General features: G+C 35.1%; 1 protein-coding gene and 1 long non-coding RNA gene across 2 annotated transcripts; both read left to right on the forward strand.

Annotated features, from left to right (window-relative positions):
• Positions 1 to 650: 650 nt before the first annotated feature.
• On the forward strand, positions 651 to 1,201 carry LOC145072320 (uncharacterized). Its single transcript, XR_013690977.1, has 2 exons — positions 651 to 762; positions 886 to 1,201. It is a non-coding gene; the product is annotated as an uncharacterized LOC145072320 (long non-coding RNA).
• A 7,511-nt stretch (positions 1,202 to 8,712) lies between these two features.
• LOC145072328 (histone acetyltransferase (DUF1264)) lies at positions 8,713 to 9,959 on the forward strand. The gene is made up of 4 exons (XM_079018740.1): positions 8,713 to 9,107; positions 9,194 to 9,276; positions 9,360 to 9,474; positions 9,568 to 9,959. Exons 1-4 carry the CDS (start codon positions 8,828 to 8,830, stop codon positions 9,822 to 9,824), a joined length of 735 nt encoding a protein of 244 aa, XP_078874866.1. The 5' UTR covers positions 8,713 to 8,827; the 3' UTR covers positions 9,825 to 9,959.
• Positions 9,960 to 19,706: the final 9,747 nt, after the last annotated feature.

Below are 19,706 nucleotides of genomic sequence, written 5' to 3' on the forward strand. Positions count from 1 at the left end.
GTCGGCAGCCGCCTTCGTCTTTGTCTTCATCACCAATTCATCCTCCTCCTCGCCATTGCTTAACCCTAAATCCTTCGATCGCTGACCACAAAACTTCAGTGGCACTGTTTAGCTTTGGTCCTCGACTAGTTGCTGCCATCACTTGCCTCCACCGTATTCGATTTTGTGTCTTAAGAACAAAGAGATTGTTGCACTCTAAAAATGAAAACCCATCTTCTCGTCTCTTCGTTTACTCTTTGTTCTAATACTCTTTGAGAACCGGGTAGCGGTGGAGGCGGTGGTGGTGGGAGGAAGGGTTTTAATTATCACCTCCATCTAGGTAACTTTCTATGAATTTTTTCCCTGCATTATATTAGTGATATACTCATGGGTTGTGTGTATAGAAATGGAAATTGATTTATTAATTCATAGAAAGTAACTTTCTATGATTTTTTTTATCAATTCCCAAATATCAAATGGTTAAAAAGTTAAAAAATTTATAATTTTCAAATGAAAAAATTACCTAAAATATTAGGGTTTTTCTTTCATTTACTCTTTTTTAACTACAATTTGTCAATAGTATGATGTTATTTTATCTTATAAAAAGTAAAATAAATAAATAAATAAATAAATAATATTAACAATATAAATTTATATTTTATTAGTAGATAAAGAAAGAAGCATAGAGATTTCCTGCCATGAAACCTCAAACTGAAAGGCAGAAGTTAGGGGCAAAATGGTCTTTACAACTTAATGACAAGAGAAGCTGACCTAGCACAAGCTGTTAGACTGATTCTTTTATAATTTATTCCATCGTTATTTCTTTCGTTATACATATATTTTAGCAAAAGGGTGATTGGATCCATTCATTGACTGGGGGTTTTAATAGGAATTTAATACATACAGGTAATGAAGTGAGCAAGGCTCCACAGATACAAAGGTTGGTCACACCATCGACATTGCAAAGAAAGAGGGCAAGACTGGCTGACAATAAGAAGAGGATTGGAAAGGCTGAGCCTTCAGATTACCATCTATTACTGCATAAACACCTCCGTATGCATGGATACTATTTAAGAGTGTTAGATCTTGATGTAACCTTTTGTTATGTAAGTGAGTTTTGTGTTCAGTTTTCAGTTAAGATTATATGTCCAACAGTGGATAACATGTTGGATTCTTGAATCTCCTTCAAGAACGAGGCTCATAAACACTTAATTAGAGTCAACACCAACGATTCCTTTTCCATACCCTTCCTCTTTTCTGTTTCCAAACCAAACCGCATTCCATAGTTAACTCTTTGCTAGAAAATTAATATTTTGTACAAAATTCATACTCAACCCATCACATTCTGTAAACAAATTGTCTATGCAAGAATATCTATATAAGACATACCAAATTACCCTCTATCGATAACAAACACAAAGTTGCCAAAATGATCGGAGCTGTCCAAATCCATCCCTGCAAAGTGGGGCTCCTCATCTAGTTAGTGTTATGGTAATAAACAGGTGTGTAATGAACTACCCTTATCTCGACAAAAGTGGAAACAACGACTATAGCTGCAATTATCGACATACGAATTTAGAAAGAAAGTTCAAATATCGGAAAAGATGTACCTTAGACACCATCGTGTTAAGAAGATATAATCGAAAAGACAATAATATCATTGTGTGCAAATTGTAATGCACATGGACTATATATGTTACTATACAGAATTACAGTACGGACAAGACAATAATACCATTGTGTGCAATATGCACATGGATTATTTGAATAATTTGGGCTTGGATTTTTTCTAATTTTTTTATTTTTTATTGACACTACTAGAAAAAGGTTAATAGAGTACGGTTGAAATTATGAATATAATACGGACATAGAGGGCGTATTAGTAGAGGGGTGTATTAGATTACATTCATAATAAAGTACGGCTATTTAACCGTACTATATGTATCCTATCTATTTTTACAATCATCTAATACGCCATATATGCACATTTAATACACCACTATACAACCGTATTTGATGTTGGCTTTGGCTTTGGCATTCCATCCAGTCTTATTACACAACCAATTCCAGTCCATGGATGCTGTGGAACACATGGATCACCATTCCAACTGAAACAAACTCTTCAATTTCTGCAAAGCTACCATATGATTACCATGTGAAGGATCAATCTTTACAAAATACAAAGCTACTATATGATTCCATTCCAACCATAAGAAGTGGGACATCATTGATCATGTTTTCATTTTCAGAAACAGAAAAAAAATTACAATGAACTTAGTTCATTAAACATAAAAACATTCTTAAATTTGTTAATGTCACACCTCTAACCTCTCTTTCCCCTGTGTGGCTGATTCATTGTATGCCTACAAAAACAAAAAAAAAAACTTAGGATTCAAAATCTCAAATAACTTTTAATGAAGAAAACTTAAATTATAGGACCTTCCTGCCATTAACAACTTCATCTATAGCATAGCAATGCAAAGGGTGAAAACTTCTCCTAAACATAAAAAATATGAGCAAATTCAACATGAAATACAAGGGATGTTTGTGTACCTTACAAAAACATTTATGCAAAGCCTCCATAACAAGAAATCTGCAAAAAAAAAAAACCGAGGTAAATTACTGCTCTTTTCAAAACAAATCCGATGCTTTATGTACTCTTGATTCATATACTAACTCAAATAATGTTTGTTAATATGTATACCTTGCTTCAAGATGTTTCGTTTTGGGTTTACCAACACTTCTTTTTCTAGTTTTTCTTTCTACCTCAGACCCGTTGATAAGAAAATGAGCATAAAAATGATCATAGAAAACGATGAGGGTAAAGATATGTTAAAGATATCTTTCCTCATATACAACCTTGAAAAGGCTTTGGAAATTCAAGAAACCATGAAAGAATCAAACAACGAACAATTAAAAATCCATAAGAATAAAAAACTCATACCAAAAAAGTGTAATCAAACAACGAAAATTCCATAAGAATAAATACAAGATAACAAAAACAATATAGATATATTTGTTCCTGTTTTTCTGATTTCAACTTATTAGTCAGTTTATAGCATAGAATGTTAATATGATTTACCAGAGGAAAGTAACAAATGCAAAGGAGAGAGAAGTTTTAAAATACCATGACAAAGGGCAATATTGTAATTTTGATGGCAGGTAATAATGAGCATAGAAAAATGAGTAACAAATTACAATATTATTGAGGTTTAAGTGAAATATATTAAAAGGGCAATATTGGAATTTTGATGCCTCTTGATATTAAAATTTAATTTTGAATCTTTTTATCTAGTTGTTGAACATGCTTATCAATTGGGAAATGCCACTAAAAAACAAGCTCTTCTCATGGAATTACACTCAACTGAACTTCAGTTGTTCAAGGATTTAGTGTCATTAAAAGAACGCAGGTAAATAGTAAATTTACTTTCTGTTTTATTATATTGGAATTTGGATTTCTTCATATTCTAAAATAGGACACCACACCAATGAAAAACGGGTTAGTGGATATAATTTCAAAGCTAAATCTTCAAAAAACATCAGTAATGTATGTGTCTGTATTGTGTGAAGTATAATAGAGCAATTTTTATGAAATCAAGAATTCAAGAATTGTAGTATGGTTATTGCCATCTGCAGGTGTTGTTTTCAGAAATTGATCCTAAACTGTATAATGTATATGTGGTTTGCCTCTAGGATCTATTCCAGAAAAAGAAATAATCAAATAATCATAACCAGAAGTAGGTTACTAGAAATTATATGATTATGATATCATAGACCAGTTGAAATTGTCGATTAATAACCATTATCGACTCCTAGCCAACTAGCAGCATTGCACTAGTACTACCAAAATCTATAAAACACAACATTAATCAACATTGTACGAGTCGATGATGCTTTCTAGGGTTATCAACAAGCAATATGAAGTAATATGCCGTACAAAGAAGACATTGTCATAAACACAACATTAATCAACTACACCCAAAGGCCGATCGTACCTGTAAACAACGTGAAAGAAGGAGGAGGCGGAAGCGGCTGTAGGCCGGATTCGTCTGTGTCATCGACTGGAGACCAGAGGCAGAGGCGTCGTCGGCCGGAGGCGGAGGCGTCGTCAACCGAAGGCGAAGGCGGAGGCGTTCGTTTCGTGATAAGTAAAAGTGAACGCGAATTGCAATTTTGACTTTTGGTCAATTTTGATTTTTAATCTAATTAATGTGCAAAGACGTGCCTTGACTTGACTGATAGTATAAAAAAGTAATTATATATAAGATTTATATTTTGTGATAGAATCAAAAACATATATATTACTTTTTAATGTAGATTGATGAACGGCGCCAAACTTGGGATTATCCCAAATAATGTGGAGTTATAATACATTTTTTAAGGGAGCTGATTCTTTCACTGATTTTTTTTATTCATCCACATAATTTGTTACCTAATGGACGGTTATACTCTTTATTTAAATAGATAGTGTGTTTTAGATTTTAATTATTACACGTCTTCTTTTATGCGCCTCAACCAATTAACACTCCTTCTTCCTCATGACGTTCCTTCCTACTTTGGTACTTCAATCTTCAGCCAACGTATACGTTTTGCAATCTTCGTCCCTGTAAATGTGTTGAAGGACCAAAATGCAGTGATCAGAGAGTCCACGTTTCTTAACACGACTGGTTAGTAACATATTCCCGTCACCGGTCACTCGACTATAAGGTTTACATTTACCGGGAAGACAGCCGTCCAGAACCGCATCATCAGAGCTCCGGAATGCTGTCACGTAAACTTCACAAATAACTTCTCGTCCGACTTGGTAATTTCACACACTTTTGGTTCGAGAAAGTCGGGTTCCTTCAAGACCAGTGTACTGGTAATGGATCTGAGAACATGGAGAAAAGGAAAAGTCCGCTGGAAAATTGAAAACTGGATGGAAATCACGAGGAAACGGAGGATATACGAATTGGGTTCATAGGAGCAACATGGGTTCGGAGGGGAAAAAGTGACGAGCAGTTGCCGGCTGTATTCCGTTCCGATGAGCTTATCACATTGCAGCTTTGAAGGAGGAAGATTGAGCTATTTGTGGTTGTGCGTCGTGTTTGGAAAGAGAATCGAAACAACTCCCAAAAAACCCTTGGAATATTTAATACATTGTATAATTAAGTTAGGGGCATAGTGGTCAATTACTAGCAAAAGTATGTGGATCGATAAAAAAAGCAGTGGATTTATCAGCTCCCTTTTTTAATAGTTTTGTTTTTTTGATATGGATTACAGATGGGATTTCATGCGCCCAAGAATTAACGAGACAACATTTTTACAAATCAAAAACAAGATTTTAAAATTTGAAAAAAAAGGTCAATTTTTTAATCCAAATGCATTTGTAATTGTAGGTATTATTCATAACACCAATTTCATATTTTAGTTCAATAAAAGAATAGGTGCGATCGCAAATAAGGAGGGGCCTCACTAGTCATAGTGTTCACTCTTCCCCATAAGAATAAGATAAGAAATGGAATTTGTGGAGCACTCTTAGTAGAAGGCCGAGTTGAAACTCCCTCTATCCGCGTACAGGACAAGCAAGTTATTGAGGGCTCTTTATGCCAAATACTTTGACACTACATGGGAGAAAACCATAAATCTCCTAAGCAATAAAGATCTTCCTATGACATGTTTTTTCCTATTAAGTCCATTAAATCAACACAAAATGACACCTAAATAAAAGAGAGCCTAAAGTTGTCATTTCATGGAGGGCAAAAGTAAAATGATTGTTGATCCGGAATCCTGAGACAGGTAACTCATTACTTTCAGGGAGCATTTCATGTATAACTCCTAGCAGTTTGTGAAACTTTTATCACTCCAACCATTATTTGATTTTAGGTTAAACAATTTTAGAACAGCAGAAAGCTTGGTAAATTTCATGCAGCCGTCATACAACGGTTTTTCAACGTCTTCAAACAATTGTTGAAATTTTTCATAATCTCTATCAGGCACATTATCTTCAATATCATGTAACATGTCATCTAGGTTATCATGGATGTCATCTTCTGAATCATCTGTATCATCATAACTAGATTCGACATCAATTGTGTTATGATCAATCAATAACTCGCCATGTTGTGACCAACACGTATATCCACTCATAAATCCTTCACATATCAGATGTTCTTCTATTATATCCAAATGATAGACCTTTTTACAATTTCGGCACATTTTACAAGGACACCAAATGTAACATTCTCCTCTATTCACCGGATGATCCTCAGCAACTTTAAGAAATTTCTTGAGGTTATGTAAATATTCACTGCTAGCCCGTGGTAGTCAATACATCCAAGTTTCACGATACATCTGTGTAAAAAAAATACCACAAAAAGAAAGGATTAGAGTCATCCTACAAAATAATAACAATGTATTTTCTTTTATTTACAAATAATAGTATAATGCTTATATTGATATTGAAATGTAAGTGCATTGCTATTATAGCTACAAAATTATCAAATGTGAAGGTACAATAGAATAAAATAATTTGAATGAAATGTTAAGAGATTATTAATATTAACGTGGTAAATATTAACTATTTGTTCTATCAATGGGTCAATTGTTTTCAGTAACGTACAACTCCAAGAGCGTGTAGTACTCAAGGACTGTCAAGAGCGTGTAAATATTGAACAAATTCTTGAGGGTAAATTTGAATCTTTCAAAAGGCCCTTTAGTCAAACCTCGTGAATCTGGAGTTAGATTTTCTACAGAATCTGTATATCGAAAGCTAGAAAGTAAGGGGTAGAGGAATCAAGCCTCGATCCATATATGTATTGTTTTTCACTCACTATACTTGTTAAAGAAAATGACACATAACTTTTTGGGAAGTTTGACAATACTTGAGTATGTGGTCTCTCGAGACCTCTAAAGTCCAAACAATATATTATATATAAATTGTTTAATTACGATATTTATTCGAGTGTTACATTTATACCAAAATTGAATAGCTTTAATATGTTTCGGAAAGCAATTCCATGTAAAATAAAGTTGCATTAAAAATGCCAATTACAAATAGTGGAGGTCATGTCGCAATGAAAATGATAAAAAGAACTTTTAATTTGGGAGCTTATCCACAATAAAATTATAATTATAGTTTATTAAATTATAATTTTATTCAACTTTTTTATTAAGTTTTGTACGTGAGCATTGTACTTAATTTTTTTTTTTACTAAATCATATTGTTCTGAAACTTAATTCCCCAAAGCCAGTAACTTATTTTTTGGTGGTTTGTTTTTCATATTCATGAAAAACAAAAATTATATCACTAAAACAATTCCTTTATTTCAAAAAATTATACTTTTTATTTTTAAATCGAACCTCCTCCCAAAACCAACGGTGGTTCAACTTCTTTACAACCACAGACAAAGTTCTTTGATTGATTTTGACACTGATGATCCTTCAGTTGCTTCGGTCCCACAAACACAACAAATTCCCCCCTTTGTTCCTGTTTCGTTAAATGACAATTGGGCAAACTTTGATTCAACTCCAACTCCAGTGGTAACAAAGCTGATGCCTTTTTCTCAAGCTCCTTCAAGTGGTGCTAACTTGCTTGACATGCTTTCTGAGTTATCAGTTCCTGCATCTGTTAACAACCCACAAATGTCACTTTTTGGCACAAATCCTCCTCCTCTTCCTCCTGCTGGTGGTGCACCACCATCGGTGTTTGTCCCTGGTGGTGGTAATAATGGCGTATGTTGTGGGATTTTAATGTTTTTTTTGTATGAATTTAAAATTTCTAATGACTTGTGTTGTTTGTGTGTGCAGGATTTATTTACTTCAAGTTATTCTTTTTCATTTTTGTGCTCCAGGGTGGTACCTGTGTTATGAGTTATCACACAACCTTCCACAACACAACTCATTACTTTTTATATCAACTTTGTTACAATTTTTGTGACCTGAATCAGGCAAATATATCTAGTTTTACCAAAAATATATCTAGCTCTTACCCTTTAAATTTGAACCGCAGGTGTGGTTAATTTGTATGATGATGATGGTCCGGTGGTGGGATTTTCAGGTTGGTTGAATTATTGGGGGTGCGAGGCGAGGCGAGGCGAGGCTGGCTGGCCGGTGATGATGGTGTTGCGACAGGGGAGATGGAGATGAAGGACCGATTAGTGGTGTAGAGATGGAGAAAGGGTGGTGTTAAGGTGTTCGGTTGGGAGGAGAAGCGTATTCAATTTAGGTATTAGCCGTACTTAATCAAAATGGGGGCGTATTTTATTTAGTTATTTCATTTTGTTTCTAGTACATCTCCTTAACCGTATTAGATGCTGAAATTGTGCGTATTATATTTATTTATCCCTTTATAATACGGTTTTTATTTACAACCGTATTAGATGGGGGTGTACTCTATAGCTAATTTTCCAGTAGTGTGAGTCTGGAGAATTAGAATCTATTGCTGATATTCTCGTGAATCAAGATATGGTAGAAGGCTATAATAAAATTTATTTAGTTCATTCGGATGTTTTTGTGCAATTTTATGGGCAGTTGAACTAAAAAAAAGGTCCAATTAAGACCAAAATTACAAAGTCGAAGGTTTAGTTTTCAAAATTTCAATAGTTTATTAAACTCGAGGACTATTTTTATAATTTAATCAAACGTAATATCACCTTCACACGTGGCAAGCAGCTTCAACCACCTGGCAGTGTGTCATCCCATGACTCCGCTTGTCTCGCCACCTCTTGAATCTTGATTACGTGCGCTTTCTTGCTCGTTGACTACTCTTCCGTAGAAGTTATCTACTGATTCACCCGGCCTCTTCTCCCACACACTTCAATCGATAGAAAAAAAACACACTTGTTATTCCTCTTTATATCAATCGCTGATGTCTTCAACTTATGCCACCGACGGTGCCGGAGCCGTGAATACTGAGATCCCGCCGGGAAAACCCATGTCGCTGGAGCAACAAATTCTTGACAAAGGGTCTCAAATGTTGCAGTCCTTAAGTCCCATCAGGCAGATGAGCCAACATGCTTGTACTTTTGCTTTGTACAGCCATGACATGTCTCGTCAAATCGAGACTCACCACTTCATCACGCGACTTAACCAGGACTTCCTCCAGGCTGCAGTTTACGACACTGATGACTCCAATGGCCGTCTCATCGGTATACATATATATCTTTTAGTTTAACATTAAGTAACTATGTAAGATCATAACTGCGTATTGAATTTAAGCGTTTTAATTTGGTAGGTGTGGAATATATAGTTTCTGATACTATCTTTGAAACGCTGCCACCTGAGGAACAAAAACTCTGGCACTCTCATGCCTACGAGGTTTATTCAAATTAAACCACTCTCATTTCACACATGAATTCTTTTAAAGATATGTATTAATCATAAAAAGTTGTTTTCTTCAGATAAAATCTGGTCTTTGGGTTCACCCAAGAATGCCAGATATGATTGTCATGCCGGAGTTAAAAAATCTAGCCAAAACTTACGGCAAGTTTTGGTGCACATGGCAAACTGATAGAGGTATGATTAACTGTTTGCTTGAGTAAAGGAAACGATAAGGATTTTAATTTTTTTGGTTGACTGTATTTAGATCATTGGATGGGTACTGTGTAGGTGATAAACTTCCATTGGGCCCTCCATCGTTAATGATGTCTCCGCAAGCGGCGGAGGATGGGGTGGTGAAACCAGAGTTGGTGAAGAAGAGAGATGACAAATACAACTTCTCAAGAGATGATCTGATGAAGTCGAGGATTGAGATTCCGGAATCAGAATGGATAAACCCAACAGCTGATTACTGGAGGCAGCACAATAAATGTTTTGAAGTGGACGTAGAAAGCACGGATATGAAGAAACTGTGTGCTTTCCCTTAAACTGAATGGTTTGTACTCGACTTGCAGATGGTATAAGTGTAGATTTGTTTGTAATAAACCTAAAGGATTATACCCTACTCCTTTACACAATAGTATAAACATCGTATAAACGAATGTGTTGGCACCTACACAGGAAATAAAATAATTACCCACCAATAAGCCGAACTACCCACTAGACAAGACGAAGTCGAATACTGAAAAGAAAAGCAAACACAATGGAAAATGAACCGAAAAACAATCAAGGTATATGTCTGTCATATGTATCTGCACGTGAACATACGATTAAGGTTGTATGTCTGTCACATGTATCTACGCGTGAGCATAATATGAAGGTGTTGTTATTTCAATATTCTCTCTCAACACCTGCTTCCACTAGGCCCAATATGTTGCAGAATTCAACCAAGTATGTAGGCTTTTTGTAAACAAATCTGCAGCTTGCACTACTAGAAAAAGGTTAATAGAGTACGGTTGAAATTATGAATATAATACGGACATAGAGGGCGTATTAGTAGAGGGGTGTATTAGATTACATTCATAATAAAGTACGGCTATTTAACCGTACTATATGTATCCTATCTATTTTTACAATCATCTAATACGCCATATATGCACATTTAATACACCACTATACAACCGTATTTGATGTTGGCTTTGGCTTTGGCATTCTATCCAGTCTTATTACACAACCAATTCCAGTCCACGTATGCTGTGGAACACATGGATCACCTTTCCAACTGAAACAAACTCTTCAATTTCTGCAAAGCTACCATATGATTACCATGTGAAGGATCAATCTTTACAAAATACAAAGCTACTATATGATTCCATTCCAACCATAAGAAGTGGGACATCATTGATCATGTTTTCATTTTCAGAAACAGAAAAAAAAATTACAATGAACTTAGTTCATTAAACATAAAAACATTCTTAAATTTGTTAATGTCACACCTCTAACCTCTCTTTCCCCTGTGTGGCTGATTCATTGTATGCCTACAAAAACAAAAAAAAAACACTTAGGATTCAAAATCTCAAATAACTTTTAATGAAGAAAACTTAAATTATAGGACCTTCCTGCCATTAACAACTTCATCTATAGCATAGCAATGCAAAGGGTGAAAACTTCTCTTAAACATAAAAAATATGAGCAAATTCAACATGAAATACAAGGGATGTTTGTGTACCTTACAAAAACATTTATGCAAAGCCTCCATAACAAGAAATCTGCAAAAAAAAAAAAAACCGAGGAAAATTACTGCTCTTTTCAAAACAAATCCGATGCTTTATGTACTCTTGATTCATATACTAACTCAAATAATGTTTGTTAATATGTATACCTTGCTTCAAGATGTTTCGTTTTGGGTTTACCAACACTTCTTTTTCTAGTTTTTCTTTCTACCTCAGACCCGTTGATAAGAAAATGAGCATAAAAATAATCATAGAAAACGATGAGGGTAAAGATATGTTAAAGATATCTTTCCTCATATACAACCTTGAAAAGGCTTTGGAAATTCAAGAAACCATGAAAGAATCAAACAACGAACAATTAAAAATCCATAAGAATAAAAAACTCATACCAAAAAAGTGTAATCAAACAACGAAAATTCCATAAGAATAAATACAAGATAACAAAAACAATATAGATATATTTGTTCCTGTTTTTCTGATTTCAACTTATTAGTCAGTTTATAGCATAGAATGTTAATATGATTTACCAGAGGAAAGTAACAAATGCAAAGGAGAGAGAAGTTTTAAAATACCATGACAAAGGGCAATATTGTAATTTTGATGGCAGGTAATAATGAGCATAGAAAAATGAGTAACAAATTACAATATTATTGAGGTTTAAGTGAAATATATTAAAAGGGCAATATTGGAATTTTGATGCCTCTTGATATTAAAATTTAATTTTGAATCTTTTTATCTAGTTGTTGAACATGCTTATCAATTGGGAAATGCCACTAAAAAACAAGCTCTTCTCATGGAATTACACTCAACTGAACTTTAGTTGTTCAAGGATTTAGTGTCATTAAAAGAACGCAGGTAAATAGTAAATTTACTTTCTGTTTTATTATATTGGAATTTGGATTTCTTCATATTCTAAAATAGGACACCACACCAATGAAAAACGGGTTAGTGGATATAATTTCAAAGCTAAATCTTCAAAAAACATCAGTAATGTATGTGTCTGTATTGTGTGAAGTATAATAGAGCAATTTTTATGAAATCAAGAATTCAAGAATTGTAGTATGGTTATTGCCATCTGCAGGTGTTGTTTTCAGAAATTGATCCTAAACTGTATAATGTATATGTGGTTTGCCTCTAGGATCTATTCCAGAAAAAGAAATAATCAAATAATCATAACCAGAAGTAGGTTACTAGAAATTATATGATTATGATATCATAGACCAGTTGAAATTGTCGATTAATAACCATTATCGACTCCTAGCCAACTAGCAGCATTGCACTAGTACTACCAAAATCTATAAAACACAACATTAATCAACATTGTACGAGTCGATGATGCTTTCTAGGGTTATCAACAAGCAATATGAAGTAATATGCCGTACAAAGAAGACATTGTCATAAACACAACATTAATCAACTACACCCAAAGGCCGATCGTACCTGTAAACAACGTGAAAGAAGGAGGAGGCGGAAGCGGCTGTAGGCCGGATTCGTCTGTGTCATCGACTGGAGACCAGAGGCAGAGGCGTCGTCGGCCGGAGGCGGAGGCGTCGTCAACCGAAGGCGAAGGCGGAGGCGTTCGTTTCGTGATAAGTAAAAGTGAACGCGAATTGCAATTTTGACTTTTGGTCAATTTTGATTTTTAATCTAATTAATGTGCAAAGACGTGCCTTGACTTGACTGATAGTATAAAAAAGTAATTATATATAAGATTTATATTTTGTGATAGAATCAAAAACATATATATTACTTTTTAATGTAGATTGATGAACGGCGCCAAACTTGGGATTATCCCAAATAATGTGGAGTTATAATACATTTTTTAAGGGAGCTGATTCTTTCACTGATTTTTTTTATTCATCCACATAATTTGTTACCTAATGGACGGTTATACTCTTTATTTAAATAGATAGTGTGTTTTAGATTTTAATTATTACACGTCTTCTTTTATGCGCCTCAACCAATTAACACTCCTTCTTCCTCATGACGTTCCTTCCTACTTTGGTACTTCAATCTTCAGCCAACGTATACGTTTTGCAATCTTCGTCCCTGTAAATGTGTTGAAGGACCAAAATGCAGTGATCAGAGAGTCCACGTTTCTTAACACGACTGGTTAGTAACATATTCCTGTCACCGGTCACTCGACTATAAGGTTTACATTTACCGGGAAGACAGCCGTCCAGAACCGCATCATCAGAGCTCCGGAATGCTGTCACGTAAACTTCACAAATAACTTCTCGTCCGACTTGGTAATTTCACACACTTTTGGTTCGAGAAAGTCGGGTTCCTTCAAGACCAGTGTACTGGTAATGGATCTGAGAACATGGAGAAAAGGAAAAGTCCGCTGGAAAATTGAAAACTGGATGGAAATCACGAGGAAACGGAGGATATACGAATTGGGTTCATAGGAGCAACATGGGTTCGGAGGGGAAAAAGTGACGAGCAGTTGCCGGCTGTATTCCGTTCCGATGAGCTTATCACATTGCAGCTTTGAAGGAGGAAGATTGAGCTATTTGTGGTTGTGCGTCGTGTTTGGAAAGAGAATCGAAACAACTCCCAAAAAACCCTTGGAATATTTAATACATTGTATAATTAAGTTAGGGGCATAGTGGTCAATTACTAGCAAAAGTATGTGGATCGATAAAAAAAGCAGTGGATTTATCAGCTCCCTTTTTTAATAGTTTTGTTTTTTTGATATGGATTACAGATGGGATTTCATGCGCCCAAGAATTAACGAGACAACATTTTTACAAATCAAAAACAAGATTTTAAAATTTGAAAAAAAAGGTCAATTTTTTAATCCAAATGCATTTGTAATTGTAGGTATTATTCATAACACCAATTTCATATTTTAGTTCAATAAAAGAATAGGTGCGATCGCAAATAAGGAGGGGCCTCACTAGTCATAGTGTTCACTCTTCCCCATAAGAATAAGATAAGAAATGGAATTTGTGGAGCACTCTTAGTAGAAGGCCGAGTTGAAACTCCCTCTATCCGCGTACAGGACAAGCAAGTTATTGAGGGCTCTTTATGCCAAATACTTTGACACTACATGGGAGAAAACCATAAATCTCCTAAGCAATAAAGATCTTCCTATGACATGTTTTTTCCTATTAAGTCCATTAAATCAACACAAAATGACACCTAAATAAAAGAGAGCCTAAAGTTGTCATTTCATGGAGGGCAAAAGTAAAATGATTGTTGATCCGGAATCCTGAGACAGGTAACTCATTACTTTCAGGGAGCATTTCATGTATAACTCCTAGCAGTTTGTGAAACTTTTATCACTCCAACCATTATTTGATTTTAGGTTAAACAATTTTAGAACAGCAGAAAGCTTGGTAAATTTCATGCAGCCGTCATACAACGGTTTTTCAACGTCTTCAAACAATTGTTGAAATTTTTCATAATCTCTATCAGGCACATTATCTTCAATATCATGTAACATGTCATCTAGGTTATCATGGATGTCATCTTCTGAATCATCTGTATCATCATAACTAGATTCGACATCAATTGTGTTATGATCAATCAATAACTCGCCATGTTGTGACCAACACGTATATCCACTCATAAATCCTTCACATATCAGATGTTCTTCTATTATATCCAAATGATAGACCTTTTTACAATTTCGGCACATTTTACAAGGACACCAAATGTAACATTCTCCTCTATTCACCGGATGATCCTCAGCAACTTTAAGAAATTTCTTGAGGTTATGTAAATATTCACTGCTAGCCCGTGGTAGTCAATACATCCAAGTTTCACGATACATCTGTGTAAAAAAAATACCACAAAAAGAAAGGATTAGAGTCATCCTACAAAATAATAACAATGTATTTTCTTTTATTTACAAATAATAGTATAATGCTTATATTGATATTGAAATGTAAGTGCATTGCTATTATAGCTACACAATTATCAAATGTGAAGGTACAATAGAATAAAATAATTTGAATGAAATGTTAAGAGATTATTAATATTAACGTGGTAAATATTAACTATTTGTTCTATCAATGGGTCAATTGTTTTCAGTAACGTACAACTCCAAGAGCGTGTAGTACTCAAGGACTGTCAAGAGTGTGTAGTACTTAAGGAAAATATTGAACAAATTCTTGAGGGTAAATTTGAATCTTTCAAAAGGCCCTTTAGTCAAACCTCGTGAATCTGGAGTTAGATTTTCTACAGAATCTGTATATCGAAAGCTAGAAAGTAAGGGGTAGAGGAATCAAGCCTCGATCCATATATGTATTGTTTTTCACTCACTATACTTGTTAAAGAAAATGACACATAACTTTTTGTGAAGTTTGACAATACTTGAGTATGTGGTCTCTCGAGACCTCTAAAGTCCAAACAATATATTATATATAAATTGTTTAATTACGATATTTATTCGAGTGTTACATTTATACCAAAATTGAATAGCTTTAATATGTTTCGGAAAGCAATTCCATGTAAAATAAAGTTGCATTAAAAATGCCAATTACAAATAGTGGAGGTCATGTCGCAATGAAAATGATAAAAAGAACTTTTAATTTGGGAGCTTATCCACAATAAAATTATAATTATAGTTTATTAAATTATAATTTTATTCAACTTTTTTATTAAGTTTTGTACGTGAGCATTGTACTTAATTTTTTTTTTACTAAATCATATTGTTCTGAAACTTAATTCCCCAAAGCCAGTAACTTATTTTTTGGTGGTTTGTTTTTCATATTCATGAAAAACAAAAATTATATCACTAAAACAATTCCTTTATTTCAAAAAATTATACTTTTTATTTTTAAATCGAACCTCCTCCCAAAACCAACGGTGGTTCAACTTCTTTACAACCACAGACAAAGTTCTTTGATTGATTTTGACACTGATGATCCTTCAGTTGCTTCGGTCCCACAAACACAACAAATTCCCCCCTTTGTTCCTGTTTCGTTAAATGACAATTGGGCAAACTTTGATTCAACTCCAACTCCAGTGGTAACAAAGCTGATGCCTTTTTCTCAAGCTCCTTCAAGTGGTGCTAACTTGCTTGACATGCTTTCTGAGTTATCAGTTCCTGCATCTGTTAACAACCCACAAATGTCACTTTTTGGCACAAATCCTCATCCTCCTCCTCCTGCTGGTGGTGCACCACCATCGGTGTTTGTCCCTGGTGGTGGTAATACTGGCGTATGTTGTGGGATTTTAATGTTTTTTTTGTATGAATTTAAAATTTCTAATGACTTGTGTTGTTTGTGTGTGTAGGATTTATTTACTTCAAGTTATTCTTTTTCATTTTTGTGCTCCAGGGTGGTACCTGTGTTATGAGTTATCACACAACCTTCCACAACACAACTCATTACTTTTTATATCAACTTTGTTACAATTTTTGTGACCTGAATCAGGCAAATATATCTAGTTTTACCAAAAATATATCTAGCTCTTACCCTTTAAATTTGAACCGCAGGTGTGGTTAATTTGTATGATGATGATGGTCCGGTGGTGGGATTTTCAGGTTGGTTGAATTATTGGGGGTGCGAGGCGAGGCGAGGCGAGGCTGGCTGGCCGGTGATGATGGTGTTGCGACAGGGGAGATGGAGATGAAGGACCGATTAGTGGTGTAGAGATGGAGAAAGGGTGGTGTTAAGGTGTTCGGTTGGGAGGAGAAGCGTATTCAATTTAGGTATTAGCCGTACTTAATCAAAATGGGGGCGTATTTTATTTAGTTATTTCATTTTGTTTCTAGTACATCTCCTTAACCGTATTAGATGCTGAAATTGTGCGTATTATATTTATTTATCCCTTTATAATACGGTTTTTATTTACAACCGTATTAGATGGGGGTGTACTCTATAGCTAATTTTCCAGTAGTGTTGTTCTCTGGTGTTTACATATTGTAAGTCAATTTCTTCTTTAAGAACCTTCTGGCGGATAAAATGATGGTGGACTTCTTTATGCTTGGTCCGGGCTAGAGGTGGTCATGAAAGATAGGAACCTGATACTCCGCATCTTGATTCATATTGTATCTTTTAACAGTTAAAAGAGCCACACTCTCTTCAGCTGCCATTGTAGCAGCAGGGTACTCGGTTTCGGTTGTGGAGAGGGACATGGTTGGTTGATGTTTGTTGCACCATGACAATCCAATCATGAAGACATAACCAGTATTGGAACGTCGAGTCATGTCACCAGCATAGTCAGCATCAGAGCAACTGATAACATGCTTCCTGATTTCCTCTTAAACATAATTCCATGGTTCAAAGTTGTCTTGATGAATCTCAACACTCATCCATCAAGATGAGGTTTTCTAGGATTTTGTATGTACCTCCTTAGGCCTCCAACCACAAATGCAATATCTAGCTTTCTCAGGGTTGAATAAATAAGGCTTCCCACGGTCTTTTTATACATCGTAGCAACTTCAAGCTTCCTGTCTGCACTTTCATAAAGTTTTGCATTGGTATACATAGGAGTCGCAACCGATTTGCAAGTGATCATCCCAAATCACTTCAACAGATAAATCATGTATTTTCTTTGGTGTAGTACTATATCTTCATAATTTACTTCTAATCCCAGAAAGTGATTCAACTTTCCAAGGTCTTTCATGTGAAACCTTGTACACAAGTTTTCTTTTAACGGTAAAATTTCATCATCAAGGTCTCCCATTATTATTAGGTCACCGACGTACACTTGAACAACCACCACTTTGTCACCAATCGCCTTCACAAATAGGCTTGCATCTGCCATTGTTAGAAAGAAACCATTATGCTCCAGGAACTCAACAATCTCCTCAAACCATGTTCGTCGGGGTAGCTTTGTCCATATAGTGTTTTCTTCAGTTTACACATGTATTGCGGATGAGTTTTACTTTCGAATCCCTTTGATTGTTCCGTGTGAATAACATGATCTATATCTCCATACAAAACGAATTGCTCACATCCAGTTGGTTCCATCGTTTGCTAGTTGCTAGGCAAGAAGAACATGTATGGTGGTTAGATTTGCTACATGGTTGAATGTTCCTTCATAGTTCACTCCAAATTAATATTAGAATTCATGGGCAACGAGTCTGGATTTAAGACTCTCCACAAATCCATATGCATGTCGTTTCACCTTGTAAACCGCCATTTACACGAGATGGGATCAACACCTTTGGGATTAGGAACCAATTCCCACGTTTGATACTTTCTAGGGCATATACCTCCTCTTTCATAGCCGTTATCCATTCTGGCACTTCACGAGCTTGGTTATAATTATCTTGTCCCTATGCTACATCTTCCATTATAGTTGAATTAGCATAACCGGGATTTGGTTTTCTTACTCTAGACGATTCACTTATATTTGATACTCCAAGGTTGTCGTCATTTGTCTCCACGTGAAATACACCTAACGGCCAAGGTTGTTGTGCATGGACTTGTGCTATCTTCGTCAACCATTGTTTCACTTTCATCTAAGATAAGGTTAACCTTAGAAGACTCCAAATTTTCTTTCATTGTTTTCGAGTCTGGCAAAGTCTCACAATTAGTTGACCACCACGAGGATGTTTCATCAAAAACGACATTCCTTGAAACATAACATTTACCACTAGTTAGGTCATAATATCTCCATCCTTTTCTCTCTTGGAATAGCACACGAAAATGCAATAAACAAATTTCTTTTCTAGCTTGTGAAAAAGATGACATTATTGGGGGGATTTGATTAATGACATATGCAACTGTCTTCATAGCCTCTACCTAGAACCTTCCAAGGACATTTTTGTCATGTATCATGCTCCGTGAGATCTTAGTTAGGTGTGCACTTTTCCTTTCTAAGACTCCATTCTTAGTCAGGTGTCTACTTTTCCTTTCTAAGACCCGATTCTAATGTGGGATATTAGGAAACATTAACTGTCTTCTAATGTTATGTTCTTTTAAATACTCAAAAAATTTTGCATCAAGGTATTCCCCTTCATTATTAGACCATAAGCAACAAATGGCTTTCCCGATTACCTTCTTAGGGCATCCATAATGCATTGAACTCTATAGAGTTCAATGGAGTGACACGTCATCATTCACTATTCCATACAACTTTTTTTGATTTTTATCCCACAATGCATTAAACTCTACAAGTTCAATGGAACATATTAAAAAATATTTAGTTAAAGATTTAAATACTTTCCTTTTCCCATTGAAGAGTTCAGTGACCATTGAACTGCAAATCTATTGAATGTCAAGGGGGCATTTCACAATGGTGGAGTTGTATCCATTGAATGACAAATAGGCATGACACCTCATTCAACTCTTCCATTAAACTCCCCATTGTGGATGCTCTTAGATTCAATCTTGAATTCTTTATACTTACTGAAAGCTTCACATGTCTCCTTCAATTCATAAAAATATACCCAAACGTGCTTTGAAAAATCATCAATAAAGGCTATGATATACTACATACCTTAAATAGGTGGTTAGTTTATAGCATCGAACACATCGAAATGAACTAACTCTAACAGGACCTTTGATTGGAAGCTTGATTTTTCATGAGGCAGTTGTTCGGATTTAGCAAAATGACAACCAACAAAAACAAGACCCTTATTCACCTGAATATGTGTCAATCCGTTGACCATCTTCTTCTTCATCATTAACTCCATCTTGTCATAACTCACGTGACTTGAACATATATACCAAAGATCTACATTATAATTCTTTTTCGTCTTATCCACATACGTCGTTTCAGCGGGCATCACATAGA

Source organism: Lactuca serriola, chromosome 1 (assembly GCF_051521515.1).
Source record: "Lactuca serriola cultivar US96UC23 chromosome 1, Lser_US96UC23_V15, whole genome shotgun sequence".
Taxonomy (NCBI): Eukaryota; Viridiplantae; Streptophyta; class Magnoliopsida; order Asterales; family Asteraceae; genus Lactuca; species Lactuca serriola.